An 18,234-nucleotide genomic window follows, 5' to 3' on the forward strand; every position below is an offset into this window, starting at 1 on the left:
TTTAGAATTTGCTAAACACACCACATGGCTAAATCAATCAGTATTAATTTACCCAAGATATAACCCTATCATGATGAATCAGGGGGGAAAAAAAAACTTGTGAACAGATCACTAATCTTTGCTATAAAGGAAAAAATGAACTTGAAGTGCTGAAATATTAACAGTTCTGTTTCCATATACTTTGCCAACAAACACACCACCACACATACCAATATAAGATCCATATACAAAACTTAAAATTTTTAAAAGGACACTCATTCTCATAATCTAGACTCTTTATAACAATGGTTCTCCTCAACAAATACCTTGACATACCAATTAAACCAACTTTTCCCAACATATATTAGCAATACGAACACCCATACTAAGTCAGAAAATATGCCCTACACACCATCATTTCTTCTATGTATATTTCAGGTACTAAAAATAAAGTAACAAGGGCCTACAACAGTAAATGATAAACAGCTATAATGAATATAAACTGAAACTATTAAAGAAACAATTTGAAACAGAAATTAGTAAGAACATGATTTCTTTGTTAGATAAATAGTTCTTGGGATTATGCATTTGGGAGCTCAGTAAAGAGTATAATCATTTGGGGTAATTTCTCTATAAATTGAGATCAAGAAAAAAAGTATCAAAGAAACAATATAAAATAAGCTTATATAGACACATTAATTAGGCATGAGGTTATATATTGGAGATAAGATGAAAAAGGCAAAATGCCAAAGAGTCAGTAAGGAAAGAGACAGAAAAGACAAACTGTGTGGCATAATATTAAATATGACACAAATGTGGTTTGTGAACAATTCAGAGAAAAGGCCTACATATGCTGAAAAAGGGGCTGGGAAATGTGGTCAAGGGAGATATCTCAGAGTGGACGAAATGAGAACCAAATATGGCCAGCCACTAGGCAGACAATGGGAGGCAGGGCATCATCACATGCAGAGTGACTGACGTGTAGAAGCTAACCAAGCTAGGCAGGAGACCCAATAGCATGCAGCACCTGCAGTTCATGTGGGAGGTCAGGGTGTATGTATGTGTGAGGAGGATAAGAGATATGACTGGACTGGATAGGTTGGCTGGGACCAGATAATGAAGAACTTTGTATTCTGGGTTAAGAGGTTAGGGCTCAATTCTGTGAGCAGTAGAAATCACTGGTGGATTTTCAACAAGGCTCAGACTTGCCTTTTATAAAGGTCACTCCTGCAGTAATAATATAGAGAAATGATTTGTTTAGTTTTGGTAGGGTGGGGAAAGCTGGGGGAAGGGTGGAGACAGACACTTATTTACTTTAATATTAATATTGTATACTTAGCCATCTACAACTATTAGCATTGCACATGAGAAAATGATGGCAGAAAATGGAGGAGGCAAGGGATGCTCTGAAGGATATTTAAGAATTAAAACCTAACTGCATGGAGAATGATTATATGTGGGGCTGAAGGCAGTAGAAAAAGTCCAGGATGTGTCTTATGTTTCTGGTTTAAGTAACTGGATAACAGTGCCATTAAATGAGACAGGAACTGCAGGAGGTAGAACATATTTAAGGAGGAAGATGATAAATAAATAAAATATAGAAATCAGATTTTAGCAGAGGTCAAGTATAAAGTTTTCTGGATCCCACTCTGTACCGTTTTAACCAGATAGGTTAGACTTTGGCTTCCTGCCTATAAGTTAACTGGTTTCTACAAGGACAAGCTTGTGATCTCAATAACACCTGTCCTAATCAGCTGTACTATCTAGACACAATTAATAGGTCCTCTTATTTTATTACTACAGTGTAAAATAAAAAGGTGGGTCATACTAATAGAAGAACAAAGATCAAATGCAGTCAGTATGAAGAGAGTGTTTAAGGCTCTTCTGCTATAGACTTGAGACAGGCATGACAGATGGGGTATGTTTGTGGCTGCTAAAGAAATTTCACAGGAACACAAAATATAGCTGGCTTTTGATACTTGGCTTTGATGTTTCCAGGAACTCATTTAGCAATGCTGGAATATCTGGCAGTTAATATATCCCTTCAAATATGTTATAAGGTGATGAGAATCAAAGCCATGGCATATATAATCCAACATATTTTGTAAAAGCAGTATAATTATTAAACTTCAGAGGACTGGATATGTACTCCTACTTTTCTGCTTTAGAAGCATAGTAATTGTCATTTATTCTGTTACTAATTAAGATTTTTTGCTAACACTGACTCAAATAAATAGCACAGAGCTACAGGGGCAATGAAAATGACCTATAAATGCTTACATACAAAGAAACATCTTTCAATATTTATCAGAAGTTAAAATTCTATACATCTAAACTATGACATTGGATATTTGTAACTACTGGGTTTTCTCCTTTATATCCAGAATAGCTGGAGACACAGATATACCTACAAATCAAAATTTGGAGTTTACATATTATGCATATGACCTTCAGTAGTTATGAGTAGGCTATGAATCAAATGTTGACTCTCTCAATTAAATTTGCCCATATCTAAGAAGACTGACTTATCAGAGCAGGATTGCTGAGGCTTAGATTACTCTGTAAAAACAATTAATATCAATCTAGAATCATGGATTTATCTTAATAGTTCTAAAGGCCTCAAAAGATTTGTGGGTAGGTAAAAATATTCCTCATTTAATGAAACAACTCTTAAGAAGGGATCTTCAATAGGTCAAATTTTTTTTAAAAAAAGGGCAAAATTCTGACTCTGTATGCTGCTCCTTTGGTCCCTCCCGAGACATCTTGGAAATAGGTGAATGAGAAGGCAGCCAGTGAGTGAAATGCTGCCTAAAAGCACATTTATTTGTGTGTTAAACCCCATGTCTTGTTAGACATCTAATCAGTGGTCTTAAAGTGATTCTAGAAGTGAACACTGAAATAATAATGAAAAGATAAGAGAGAGTAGAAAAATGGAAGGCTAGTAGGTTTCCTAAATGAAAGGATACCCTGTTCTTAAGCTTTTGTAAATCTATGGTCTCCAAAAGAATGTGGGGAACTAAACAAACACCTAGCAGTTTATTATCAAAAAACTGTACTGAGACGCAGACATTTAAGAACATCTACACATTTCCTAAGTCCCTAGGAAAGAATATCATATACTGAAGTTCCCCTTCATCCACTCGAGGAAAAAAAACCTGCTAAAATACTGTTGTTGGGCTTTTCATGTTTTTTACTACAAAACTATCAGATCAAAGCAAAGAATTCAAAAGGACTTTGTAATAAGATATAGATAAGCCTAAAATCTTTCATGATTAAAAATTATACTTAAGAATTCAGAAGATCTCACTGCTATCTATTTACAGAGGCATGGGATCAAATTTTGCACCCTGAAGACATCAGAAATGTCATATAACCTTAAATTTTATCCAAATCCAAGTCCTGAGACTCCCAGAAGGTAATTTAAGTGAGACATACTTCTCAACCATGGCTTCAAGAGGAAGTGAAACTTAATTTTTGCAAAAAGCTGAGATAGAAAGCACATAATAGGTTAAAATAATGTGTATCATGCCTAATATTACCTTAAATTATACAATTGTTGCTTTTTATAAAGATGAGTAAATATCCCCTCTGTTAAGTGAAATAGTGTTAAACTAAGAGACTATCTATTTTACCTCAAAAATGTCTGCCATGTACTCAAAATACAAATACTGATTAATTCAATTCTGTGGATATAACATTTATAGAGAGCTGAAATATGTTTGTTTATAAAACTTTTTTTACATACATTATAAAATCGGGTGTATAAAATGCTAAAATTACTTAAAATAATTGTTTTCAAATAAGCTCAAACAATTCAGAACTCACTTATACATAAATTAAATACTAATTATAAATAATTATCAGAAAATATTCTCTAATAACTCCCACTAAGATACAATTATTAGCTTATTTCTGTGCTAATTTTTAAAATTACAAACTCCTTTAAAGAGGTTTTTATTCAGAACTTTCTCAATTTAGCCTTGTCTTTTTCCCCAACTAGTATAGATAAACTAATTAAAAATATAATCACTGATAGCTTATTATGAGAACCCAGAGTAAGAAATTCTTTCAGCACTGGAAATCTGAATGTATACATACAAAGTAACAAGTATATAGCAAATACATCACACCTTGAGCATTTTAAAAGCAAATTTCTGAAAGGAAGAAACAAACAAACGTCCTATAGAAAACATATTACTAGAGATTTTTTTTTTATTGTACAGGTTCTGTAAACTACAACCACAACACCTTTCAACAGGGTCTTAAGTCAATCACTTTTTCCTAGAGGATAGGGATTCTACAGAGCCAACTTTCTCTAATTCAATTTTATCAATTACTTAAAAGAGTTGACATTATTTTAGTAGCAAATTAATTGTAGAATACTTAATGCTTCTGAGATGCAGCAACATATGGACAATCCAAACCTAAGAAAGCAAGCAAGCAAAGTTTCTTCTATTTCATATATTCTACCCCCATTCAAGGATGTCTTTTATTTATTTTTTTATTAACTTGGAAGGCAAACTTAGTATTTCTCCTGTACTTATTTTTATTTTTGCAATGCCTGGAAATGAAAGAGAGAAGCCAGGTGATAGTCAGAAACCAAAAACCAACCACAGCAGGAAATTATTTAGAGTATTTTTTTGCCATTTGCCTTCTCTTTGACCTGATCAGCGGCAGGAGCTGTGATCACAGGGTGCAGGCAAGATTCTGAAAGCACATACACTACTGCAAGCCAAGTTCATTCTTCGGCCCCTATCATTGCCATTCTTCACTTACTATTCAGTGCTAGTAAAATTCACCCAAACCCGATCGCTATGTCAAATTATTCATTCATTCATTTTTTGTGACAGAGACAGATAGGAACAAACAGACAGGAAGGGAGAGAAATGAGAAGCATCAATTCTTCATCGCGGCACCTTAGTTGTTCATTGATTGCTTTCTCATATATGCCTTGACCGGGGGGCTACAGCAGAGCCTTGGCTCAAGCCAAGGATCTTGGGCTCAAGTTAGTGAGCCTTGCTCAAACCAGATGAGCCCACGCTCAAGCCTGAAACCTTGGGGTTTCGAACCTGGGTCCTCCGTTTTCCAGTCTGAAGCTCTATCCACTGCACCACTACCTGGTTAGGCGGCTATGTCAAATTAAAAAGGACAGTTTAAGAATCTCTTAATCCAAAAAGAAAATAATTTAATGTAATAAAAATTCCAGTAAGTGTGGCCTAAGTGAAACATTTTCCAATCATTGTGAGAAGTGCTATGTTTCAACATGAAGACTATTCAAAAACCCTTCCTTATGCTCAGAAAAAACAGCACTAAAACAAAAGACACCATTTGCATAAAGTATACAAATTTCCTAACAAATCTTTCTCAGACATGAGAACTTAGTCATGGTGGATTCTAACACACTCCTTATACAACATTTTGTGGCACACATGCTCATAAATCACTGATTTCTGTATAATATAAAAGGAAACAGTCACTCTAACATTCTCACTCTCATATGAACTTACACTTTCATTGTGAATAGCATGCAAAGGTTCTTTACTGGTCACGTGGGTGTTGCCAGTAAGTAAGTAAACAGCACATAGCAGAGAAAGACTAAGGAGACAGATTTGATTGTATGAACACTGCAAATAGGAATGCTTAGTTAACTCCCTTCTACCCTTGTCTTAGCAACAGTAACTGACTAGGTAAGCACAAAAAATTGGAAATTTCAAAATTAGAAAGTTATTAATATCATCAACTTCTAAAATTTTGAGTTCCTGATCACAGAATTGTTTATATTTAGCACAAAACTGCAATATCGTCTTTTGCATACATCAACTATAAATCTTTACAAACTACGAAGTTGAATAAGTAGACTTTATTTTACATAAAGTCCTTTATTTTCAAAGAATTCAAAATGTTTCTCAGAACCTACAACTTATAATTTCAAATTCCTATATTAACAAGAAATTTATACTGGAAATTCAAAACTTTCAGTTAATGTGTCAGGGATTGGGCTGGATTAGTTTTAACACAGGAATTTTAAATAGAAGTAGTCTCTGTAGTATAATTCCTGGTCCCTATATTAAATAACTTATAAATATAAAAATAACATTTTGTTTTTGTTAAAGTTCCTTCATATATAAAATGTGACTTGTTCGTTCCTAGAAATGGTGAGCTATAGAAGTATTTTACTACTTTGTACAATTTGTGTTTATGGTATTACAAAGTACAGTTCAATCTCAGATCTCAAGCTATTATCTAACAACATCAAACCCAAATGAAACAGAAAATGGCTCAACCCTCAGCACTCTGGTGTCTTCCAATGATACCAAATTACTCACATATTCACTTCACTTTAGTTTAAGACTCCCAGATTTATTTTAGAAAAGAAACTCTACTGCTTTTAACAAAGAGCATTTCTTGCAAAACTTAACAGCTTCATAGTTGTGCCAGAATAATCAAGAGTGATCTTGTAACTCAAAATGTATTTGTTTTTTCCTTTGCAAAAATGACATACACATATACAGTGTGTCCGTAAAGCCATGGTGCACTTTTGACCAGTCACAGGAAAGCAACAAAAGATGACAGAAATGTGAATTCTGCACCAAATAAAAGGAAAACCCTCCTAGTTTCTGTAGGATGATGTGGCAGCATGTCCACATGCGCAGAGGATGACGTAACACCGTGTATACAGCGGAGCAGCCCACAGCCATGCCAGTCCAGATGTGGATGGTACTGAGGAAAGTTCAGTGTGTTCTGTGGCTCTCTAAATTCGAATCCATGACCAAAGTGCAACATGAATATCGGCGCATTTATAATGAAGCGCCACCACATAGGAATAACATTACTCAGTGGGATAAGCAGTTGAAGGAAACCAGCAGTTTGGTGGAGAAACCCCATTCTGGTAGGCCATCAGTCAGTGATGAGTCTGTAAACGCTATACAGGATAGCTACCTAAGGAGCCCTAAAAAATCAGTGTGTGAGACCACATCGAACTGCACTGAATAGGTATGAAATTGGGAGAGTTTTCCTTTTATTTAGTGCAGATTTCACACTTCTATTGTCTTTTGTTGCTTTCCTGTGACCGGCCAAAAGTGCACCATGACTTTAAGGACACACTGTAGTTAAGTTTTCTTTCCACAAAATGGCAACTGCGACTCACAAACATAACACTGGTAATTATTAAAGGTTGCTCACCTAAATTAAGAGGACCTTAGGTCCTATATTAAATGTGATCAAAATTACTACCATCAGACAAAGGATGCAGAATATGGTGGTCTCAAATCATAGGATGGAAAAGGACATAGGAAAACAGTTACACTCTCAAACGGCTGGATTTTAGCATTCCTTACGCAGTCAAGGTTTATATGGTCTACATACTGCTTTATCCTTTAGAAATAGCCCCCAAACTCAATATAAAACTAAGAATCAGTTACTAAAACCAGAGATGCAGAGATAGAATTTATGGATTTACCTTTGTTTTATGGTAGAATGCAAATCTAGAATCTAGAAATTCTACTCTAACGGTATGAAGTAGACTTACAGGGACACAGTAGAGTTAATCAGTCAATAGTTGCATTTTTTGCATGTCCATATATGCAGAATAAAGTTTTATTTATTTATTTATTTTTAGTCTTTTCCAAGTGAGGGGAGGGAAGATAGAGAGCTCTCACACGTGCCCCAATCGGGATCCACCCAGCAACCCCTGTCTGGGGCCAATGCTCTGCCTATCTGGGGCCATGCTTATAATTATAACTTAAGCTATATATTTTTAGCACCTAAGGTGGAGGCTCATCAGAGCCATCCTCAGTGCTCAGGGCCAATGTGCTTGAACTAATTGAGCCATGACTACGGGGAGGGAGGGAGGGAGGGAAGGATGGAGAGAGAGTATGAGAGGGAGAGGAAGGGAGAGGGAGAGAGGAAGAGTGGGGGAGGGAGGGAAAAGAAGAAGGGGAAGGGTGGAGAAGCAGATGGTTGCTTCTCCTGTGTGCCCTGGTCAGGAATCAAATCCAGGACATCCACACACCAGGCTGATGCTCTACCACTGAGTCAACCAGCCAGCCTACAGAATAAAGTTTTATATGTTGAATGGACTTACTTACTTTTCCCCATATATTTTCAATAAAAAGTAAAAGTTTAGAATCAACTCACTTAAAAAATGCATAATATATATTTTTAGGGATTGCCAGATAACCTTATAAACTACTTTCTCCAACTAACTGCCTTTGCTTTTTGCAAAGTTCATTTTCTTTTCTTTTAAAGATTTTATTTATTGATTTTAGAGAGAGGTAAGAGAAATGAGGAGAAGGAGGAAGCATCAAACCATAGTAGTTACTTCTTTTATGTGCCTTGACCAGGCAAGCAAGGGGTTTCACACCAGCAACTTCAGTGCTCCATATTAATGCTTTATCCACTGTGCCACCACAGGTCAGCAACAAAGTTCATTTTCATTACCATAAATACATTAAGAACAAACTGACCCCAACCTGAAACCAGGTGACAGTTGCTTCAAAAAAGTCGTATGGGCTTATTGATAAAAAAAAAAAAAAAAAAAACCAGAAAATAAGTAAATGAATGATAGCTATTGATTCCCATGAGAGCTCTACATAGCCAGTAACTCCTCTGGATTAGTAAAGAAAGAAGTCAATTAGTTTTATTTCATATGTAAACAGCACCATAATTATAGGTACAAAAAAAATAATTCATTGCATTGCTTTACCCTAAAGCACAAACCACACATTTTGAAAGTCACTTCAAATGCAGTTATTGCTTATGGAGCTCTCTTTCTCTTAGGCAGGAATTTTTTTTTTTTTGTATTTTTTTTTTTTTTTCTGAAGCTGGAAACGGGGAGAGACAGTCAGACAGACTCCCGCATGCGCCGGACCGGGATCCACCCGACACGCCCACCAAGGGGCGTCGCTCTGCCGTGACCAGAGCCACTCTAGCGCCTGGGGCAGAGGCCAAGGAGCCATCCCCAGCACCCGGGCCATCTTGGCTCCAATGGAGCCTTGGCTGCGGGAGGGGAAGAGAGAGACAGAGAGGAAGGAAGGGGGGTGGAGAAGCAAATGGGCGCTTCTCCTATGTGCCCTGGCTGGGAATCGAAACTGGGTCCCCCCGCACGCCAGGCCGACGGCCCACGCTCTACCGCTGAGCCAACCGGCCAGGGCCTTAGGCAAGTATTTTTAAAATAAATTCAATCTCATCCAGCTGTGTATATTCAAGAACTACCAAAAAGTTCACAAGGCATAGTAAGTTTCAGCTGTTCTCATCTCTCCAGTGTTATCAATAACATAATGAGTTAGTTCATACATCATCACAGCTGTGCAGGCCAGAGCTAACTTTGCTAATTGCTATTCCAGCAGAGTTCAGTCAGGAGCTTGCTCTATTTTAGACAATCTACTCTACAAGTCACATTGAAAAGAACAGCATATGCTCTTTATTATCATTATTAGCAATTCTCCTGTGTCTTTTACAAAGCTCCTATGGTCCCACCCTTTAGGTTAAAATAAACAAACTAACAAACACCTTTTTTTAAGAGCAATTAGCAATGGAAATCACTCAAAACTAAGACTATGACAATACCAAAGTTAAACTCCCTTTTATCAATATGCTTTAATTCCAAAAGAGGAGAAAAGAACACTGTTCTCTGAGAAAAATTAACCCTGAAGTCAGGGTTTGCAATGTGTTTCTACTTTACCTTCCCACTCTCTTTTAGAAAGTTCAGAATTAGAAATAATCCCTGATCATATATTCACCTATAGATTAACTTCACTTTAAGGTTTGTAAAGTGCCTCTTCTTTATAGCTGATAATAACTGTAAGACTTCTGGCACACTATAAAATGGATATAATGTAAAAAACAATGGCAATGTAGTTGCTAATAGGAGATTTACACATCCTCCACAATTCCAATTATCCACAACAGTATCCTACAGTTACTGAGACTTATAAAACTGCTTAGACCTGCCATTTCCCATCACTTCTATTAATAAGGATGAGTGCCTAAATTGTCAGAGACTATGTTTTCTTAATTAAAAACATAATATTCAATGTCGTTTCTTAACTTCATATTTGGAATGTGGAAATTCTCCAAAGCCCATCCTAAGTGCAAAAGAAGCCTCAGCATTTAAATACAAGGAGTTCATACATACAACTAGTTTTCAGTTGATGTTGGCAATGAACATCTGCTGATGTACAAAAGCAAAATGTGGAGGAAAATTTGGATTGTATACTAATTTGAGGTGAAGGCAAAATTGGAAAATAATTTCATTGTAATGAACCAAATAAGCATTTATTATTGAAATTCTCTTTTCTAGATGTTTTTTGTATCTAAGCATCTCAACTAAAGAGGTGGAAGGGATCTGTGAACTAATCTAACTCAACTTCTTTTCCAATTTCATTATTGAGAATAAAATGAACCCTGCAAATCTAATTTGGATTTAGATGTTAAATCTAATATATTTGCAAAATAAAGAATTTAATCTCTACAGCAGACCCAGAACTATGAACTTTCCCCAAGTTCTACACAATGAAGTATTATGGATAGAGTACATAATAATAATCTACCAAGTCATATAAAATATTGCACCCAAGTGGGATAAACAACTGTCATTCATTAATTTCAGAGTCCAAAAACTGCTGGATCTGACTTGGACATATACACAGCTGAACACACACTTCCTGGTTATGTGCAATTTGCACAGACAGACCAGCTTTACAGGCCTGACCACAGAGATTAATAGCTTTAGCCAAATAATGTGGTAACCATGTGAACCTGGGCTGCTCCAGCTTATTTGTGAATCTCTCAGCAAGGCTCAACATGCCGTTATCTGCATCTTGTTGCCAGGAAACACAAAATCGCTTTGGAGTTGTAATGACCACAGGTCAACTTCTCAAAAGACTAATTTTTGACACTTAGCTATCTATAATCTTATAAGATTTCTTGCTGTAGACCATGGCCTTCACTTTACTAGTAATTAACTTATTATTTTGCTATTTTTTATCAGGGCAGGACAACTTACTACCATTAACAATGTATCAGCAGCAATAGTAATTACAATAATAATTCATTCATACCTCTCAAGTGTCAAATAAACATTACTCCAGTAAAACTGATTTGGAAATCAAGCACTCACTGCAACTACTTTATAACTAACCCAACAATGCTATATCTATGTCTATTCTTCAGCAAAGTAATTTTACCAAAGGAAAAAATACCCAATATGCTGCTGACCTAAGAGTTTCTGGATTTTCTTGATCAAAATACCCACCTTGCCATGCTCATGATAACAGAACATAATGTGTTGGATAATCCTGAACAATTCAAACAGATAAAACTTAATGTACCAAGATGCTAAAGTACTCAGCAGACAGGAAATGTGTTTCATAAGAGTGAAGTGGGACACTACTATTCTGCAGTTTTGCAGTCTGGAGATGGAAGAATTAGAGTGGCTTTGAGAGTACATATAATTAATTATCCTTGAGATACTAATTAGAATTGCTAACTCATGGGCAACAGATTTTGGAAAGTTTTAAGAAAATGAAAAACGTTTTCCAATGTTGGCTTTTAAAAATAAGTTAAAAGTACTTAGCTTTTATTACAGGATCTAAGAATTTCACTATCCAAGCAAGACAGAATCTTGGATGCATTCTTTTATCAAGATAATACATTTATGATCAGGAAAACTACATCCTGATATAATCCTACTTTTATTCCAAGGAGTCCTCTATAGAATAATACCTTTAAACTTGAGCCTTATATTGTTTCTCAATTTGTTCCATACATTACTTTAGATGTCCCATTACAATAATTCACTCATACCTCTCAAGTATCAAATAAACATTACTTCAGTAAAACTGATTTGGAAATCAAGCACTCACTGCAACTACTTTATAACTGATCCAACAATACTTTAACTTAGAAGATGCAAAGTTCTAGACTCACAAATGAGTTGCTAAAAAAAACCCAACAGATCTGTAGTATATAACTAAAATATTGAAATATTAAAAAGAAACCACTTATCTAATACTAAATCAAAACAAGAAGTTTAAAAAAAAGAAAGTACCAGTTTTCTCCAATGCCAATGATGCTTTAGCACCGTTAGAACACAGAAGGTGAACATTAAGACTAACAGAATTAGCTCAACCAGGCGGTGGCACAGTGGATAGAGCATTGGACTAGGACGCAGAGGACCCAGGCTCAACACCTTGAGGTCGCTGGCTTAAACGTGGGATCACAGACATGATCCCATGGTCACTGGCTTGAGCAAGGAAGGCATAATTCGCTCTGCTGTAAACCCCCACCAAGGCACAGGAGAGAAAGCAATCAATGAACAAAGAATTGATGTTTCTCATCTCTCTCCCTTCTTGTCTGTCCCTCTCTCTGTCTGTTTCTCTCTCTCTCTCTCTCTCTCTCTCTCTCTCCCTTACACACACACACACACACACACACACACACAAAACTAACAAACTTGGAAATGGTTTACTGCTACCATTTGCTTGTTGTCTCTTCAGACACTTGAATAGAGTAACCCAATTGATTTGTGAACAAATATGATTCTCAAGGAAATTTTTCTCCTGTACTTCTGGGTTAGGATACTTAGGGTAGTTTTCCTCCTTATGGGTCATGCCTCTTGGTACTATATACATCAGACCATTCATTATCTGTGAAGTAATCAGGATACCCTCACAGTCTCCCAAACCAGGTAGCATGAATAGAAGTGCTCTTCTCCCCTCAAGTAATTTTAATACTTTTGGTTACACAAAAGTAACTATTAACATCACACCCAGGAGAAACAACTTAGAAATATAAAGATTAATGTTATTATACAGCCATTTTTTGCACTAGCAACTTGGCGTGTGGCAACTACCATTTTCTTCTTCCCAAGTTTAATTAAAGAAGAATTCAGATGTGGAAATTTCAGTTCCCTATCAGTGAAAATTGCTTAGACATTCATCCTAAAGAACCAAATTCTTTATATACATGCCTTGCATACAAAAACATGAGGATAACTGTTTTCTTGTGTGTAAAATGATAAATATATCCATTAACATAAAGCTACTTTCACTCATTGTTTAAAAACTCAGGTTTAAAAAAATACCTCAAATTGTGGAAAATTATTTTGTCTATAAGATAAATAGAATAAACAATGGTAAAAAGCTTTAAGGAAACTTAAAAGAAAGATTTAACGTGCTTGTACATGATTCATTAAGTTTGGGAGAAACTTCTGAATCATCACAGAAAGATTATTTGTACCATTCAGAATCAAGAAATCTACAAAAATCTCCAAACAATACCAATTTTCCTTTCAAATATAGCAAGTACTCAATATGCAAAACTTAAAATGAGATATATTAGGTATTCATTATTTATAAGATTCACCATGGATTTTCTTTCAAAATCAAGTTCTCCTGTGTAAATAAAATTGTATTTGATTTACATCATTCAATGTATATGTAACTTCTCAGTCATATACATATTGCACAGTGACATTTGAATTGTTCAAATCATGAAAACTTCATTGTCTGATTAAGTATATAGCCTGCATTCTGATTAAGTAAATAGCCTGCATTCAACCACTATGAAAAATCAGTATAGCACATAGCCAAAAGAATAACAATGGAAAAAATAATAAAAGCTGTTAGGCTACCACTAAAAGAAACCATTCTACTAAGCTAACCTCTTTACATTCTCTCAACAGCTTTAAAGAAGTTATAAATACATACCCATACTTCATTCTCATCCTATCATTTTCTGGGTTACAATAAAATCTTTCCAAGTGCTCCTGGGAATCATTGGATACACTCTGCCACTTTTGGGTAGTTGTCTGCTTGATCTGCCAATGATAGGGCAAGACCGTGTGGTGCTTCAAACAATCCCTGCCATAAATACACGCGCCTTGTAGAAAGTCCATGCAAATTTCAATTTCATTTTCTTGGTGAGTGTGGTACTGTAGCTGGTTCACCAACTCAAATACAAGGTCAAGCGAAGCCTCCTCACTTTTGTCCTGAAAGAGCTCGGTACTCAACTTATCACTGGTGTCCAAAATGTACTGGATTGTAAAACGGTTGTCTTGGAAAACCCCTGGAACATAATCCATGACTTTGTCTATGCAGTCAGGACTAACAGGAACATCACTTGAAACTGGGTGCAAAAGGGTAGTCTGAAAGTGTCCTGCTGTAGAATCTGCTACTGTCCCACTGATGGTTTCAGGTGGAAAACTGTGATCCTGGATTGGAACCACTTGTTCTGGAGCATCAGTGGAAGGACGAGCTTCTGGTATTTGGTCCCCAACATTTGTCCCCTCGGGAATCAGAACAGACATATTGTTTTCTGCTGGTGGACATGATGTATTGATTTCCAGGGATTTTTTCACTATAGGTTCATGTATGCTGCTCTCATTTGCATTCTGGTTTCTAGATCTAAAAACCCCACCAAGTGAGCCAGATTCTAGCAAAGTGTTTAATATTGGTCTCAAGGACCTCAGGGTTCCAGTTCCCAATCGTTTCTGGTCCTTTTTCTTAAAACAAGTCTTCAATGGAGTGATCTTTTCAGAGAGTCTCATTTGGCATGGAAAGTCATCAGAAGGAGAAGGTGGTTGCACTACACAGTCAGGCTCAGGTTCAGTGGCTTCCATTTCCATAATGTGAATTAGCTCCAATTGCTCCTCAAGAGTCTAAAAATCCTACCAGGAAAGGAAAGGAGATGATCACTTAGAAGCTGACAACTGGATCCCATTTATTCATCAAAATATTTTGTTTTCATCTGCAGCTAAGTCCCTGAAATCACTCCTCTTACATTGTATTTCATATTTACAGATCAGTTTTAAATTTTATTGAGAAATCAAAGTTCCAAAGCAGCCAAGGTTATTCAAAAGCCCACCACAGGCAAAGGCAAAAAAAAAAAACAAAAAAAAAACAAACACACTCTTGAAATTTATTTGTGGACTTAATATACAATGATTTGTACTTCTGCTGGGGCATGAACTTTTACTCTAAGTCTAGGGTGGAGTGAGGGGTGAGGAGTAGAAATAAGTGCACCTAACTCATGACAGCACGGAAAACCACATCTTCACTGCTTGTGGTTCTCTTCAGTTGTTTATGTATCACCTTTCTCATGAGCCTACAAAAACTGTTTCTTTGTAAATAAAGTTAATCAAATGAAGGATAAACTTCAAAGTTACAGAGTGAGTGAATTTCGGGTGTGAGGACATATAATACTCAGAAAATAGGAGTTCTCAAAGAAAATGTTATATGGGAGAATGCCATAAGCCTGCTGAAGCATTTCTATTCAGTTAAATCCTCATGTAAGGTCATCTATGACTTTAGGGAAAACAACAATAACAAAACCTGTTACCATAGGCTAATTGTTATAAACAGGAATTAAACTCATACAACAAAATGACATTTTTGATGACTGGTTGTATTCAGAAAGTTCCAATGTATTCAAAGATGTTAAGGGTCTACTTTTGCAACCCCCAAAAACATTACCACTGCTGGTGGAGGAATATTAGGGATTATTTAGCAACAGAAGCTACATCAGCAACAACCACAGCACACACTGTTTTAAAAACCAAACACAACAATATAGAAAGAGCCTCCTTATCCTTGTCTTCAGAAAAGTTACACATATGTATTTTTATAGGCAAATGAAGGCATATTATAGAAAACAACACAACAATATAACACACAAACCACATTTCAAATTCCTCATGAATTACTGAAAGAGAATAAAAGTGCTTTTTTCAAGGCATCAGACCCCTTGAAAAAAAACTGGAACAAAGTATAAAGCAAAAGAAACTCTGTAAAATGACAAATGGTTTCTGGTCTATAACCGAGCACTCATTAACTAATTCTGAAAATATTTACTGAGCATTGTGCCAGGTGGAAAAAGGTTAGTGATGAGCAACTAATTCTCTTCTCTCTTGTCCAACAGAGATTTGATGCAAGGGCCCATGACTTCATTAAGAATGCATCCCCTGTGCCTATTACAGTGGCTAGCACAATGCAAACAGTGAGAACTATACGACCTTTTTTGGCTGAATTACTGAAGAAAAATAACCTATTGAGTGCTAGTCTATTAGTTTTTATGGGTCAGCAATAACAACAAAATAACAGGGTCGCCAGAAAAAAATTGAGTATTAAAGATCTAATTGGGAGAGATTCTTGAATCTGCGTGTGTAAAAAGTGCGTAACGATCACGCTCAGAAAACAAACCCACAAGATGTTAGCCTCCATGGTCAGTACAAAAGGAAAAGGTAGAAAGAGTTCAGTGTGAGCTGCCATTGTTAGGAAAAGCTTCAAGGAGGGACTTGACAGAAGACATAAATCAACTGGAAAGCAGCCAAGCAAGGCGTTATTATTCATCATTCAGTGCTCTTGCCTCAAGGCACAATTGGCACAGATTGTGGTATTCCCTCTCCACCACACCAAACCGGCCCGTGTCATCCTCCACGCGCGCACGCACACACACACTCATCACTCCTATCAAACCCCATCGAGGCAACACAGACCCGACATCAACCTCGCTGGCGCACTCTACAACTTTGCATTGCTGCCCTCTGTCACGCTTGGAAATAAAAGTGAGGACGAGGCAGAGACCTGGAGAGAGGTTGCAGTGGGGAAGTCAATAGAACCCAGTTCCCTAATTAGTTTGCATAACAAAAAAGAAAGGTTGAAAGATAGTTCCTCCGGCCCCCCGCGGCAGGCGACCTGGCGCTGCACCCCTCCCCTCGGGACGCCCGGCTTCTCCCGCCCTCCCGGCTCTGAGTTCAGGACTCCGGACGGCCCGCTGACGCCAGCCACCGCGGCGCCGAGGGCTCGGCCAGTTCGCCCTGGGACAGCGAGCAGGGCGCCCGCACAGCCCAGTGCAGCCGCCTCCAGGCCAGCGCCTCCCTCTCCGGATCCCCGCGGCGCCTCCTCAGCAGACCTTCCGAGGACCGCGCTGCGAGTGCCGGAGGAGCGCCGGGAGACGCGGCCGGCGCTGCTCTGGGAGGGAGGCGGAGACTGCTGCGCCTTCAAAGTTCATCTGGAAACAGCCCGCAAACTTCTGGGCTGCGGCCGAACGCCGGGCGGCCGGCGGCTCCCTGGCCACCGCGCCTCCGCCTCCACCCGCAAAGGGATCCCACGGGGAAGGCCGCGCGGACGCCCCCCAGCGTCCGTCCGGCCCGAGGGGGAGGGGGCACCGCCGGAGACCCCGACGAGACCCCGCGGGGACGCCCCCCGAGGTGTCCACCTGCCAAAGGCCCGCGGTGACGGGGTCGGGCAGCAAGTCCATCCTGGCGTTCCCGGGACCCGAATGAGCTCGGTACAAGCACAGTCCAAACACCAGTCACCCCAGATCAGTAAGAGTCGCTGCGAGGCCGGCGCCCCCTCCTCGCCCGCCGTCCCCGCGAGGGTTCCTACCGGCTCCTCAGAGCTCGCCCGGCGCCCTTTACCTGAGCCTGAGAGAAGCGACCACGCGAGCCGAGTGGCGGCGCTGCAGACTAGTGGGCAGCGACCGCGAGGGGGTCGCACGGAGGGCAGGCTCGGCTTCTAGGGGTCGCAGGCTCTCGACGCGGTGAACGGCGCACGGGCCATTCCGCCGCCGCGAGCGCAGAAAACCGCGACAACGCTACCACCCAGGTCGCTCGCCTGTCACCTCGAGCTCTGCTTTAAAGCGGCTTCCGGTCGGAGGCACTCAGCAGCCCCCGCGGGGGCGGAGCCTAGGCGGAGGGGGCGGGGCGGGGCGAGAGGACCGGGAACTCACTGGCTGCCAAAGAGCAGCCCCGCCCCGCGTGCGCGCTCACGAGGAAGCGCGCGGGTTGTGCGGGCGGCGGGCACGGCTTCCGCGAGGGGGCGTGTCCTCTTACCGGCCGCGGGGGCTGGGAGGGTCTCAGTCTGCCCGGTCAGGGACCGCGCGGCTGTGAGGAGTTTCGCTCCCCTTGGGGCGGGCTCCATCTGCCTGCGGGTTGATGGAGGGTCACTCTGTTCCGAGAAAACCCAGGCATCCGAAGGAGGATGTGAAATGGAACGACCCGTTTCCGTGCGGTTGGCTTTGTCTCCTCAGAAGACGCCTCCTGCCCCTGACGTCGCCGAACCCCTAAAGGAGGCAAAAGGCTGCTACCGCCGTTCTGGCCAGACGGGGTCGCCCGCCCTGTACCGAAGGGGCCGGCTCACCGGGGTTGGTATCCTGCCCAGAGAGGTCGCAGGCATTCTTCTTTTGGGGGAAACTTAGCTTTGGGGGGTTTGATGATAAAAGCGCCAATAGATATGTTTTTTAAAGCCCACAGAC

The 18,234-nt window shown here is 39.3% G+C and overlaps 1 protein-coding gene across 1 annotated transcript in view; it reads right to left on the reverse strand.

Annotated features, from left to right (window-relative positions):
* Positions 1-17,606, reverse strand: part of TIPARP (TCDD inducible poly(ADP-ribose) polymerase) — a 38,752-nt gene extending 21,146 nt beyond the window's left edge. Inside the window, exons 1-2 of the mRNA XM_066258328.1 lie at positions 17,399-17,606; positions 13,689-14,647 (exon numbers count right to left, since the gene is read on the reverse strand). Of these exons, the coding sequence (XP_066114425.1) occupies positions 13,689-14,605 (917 nt within the window). The 5' untranslated portion in view covers positions 14,606-14,647; positions 17,399-17,606. The remainder of the gene's footprint in view (positions 1-13,688; positions 14,648-17,398) is intronic.
* Between the last annotated feature and the right edge of the window lie 628 nt (positions 17,607-18,234).

Source organism: Saccopteryx bilineata, chromosome 2 (genome assembly GCF_036850765.1).
Source record: "Saccopteryx bilineata isolate mSacBil1 chromosome 2, mSacBil1_pri_phased_curated, whole genome shotgun sequence".
Lineage (NCBI taxonomy): Eukaryota > Metazoa > Chordata > Mammalia > Chiroptera > Emballonuridae > Saccopteryx > Saccopteryx bilineata.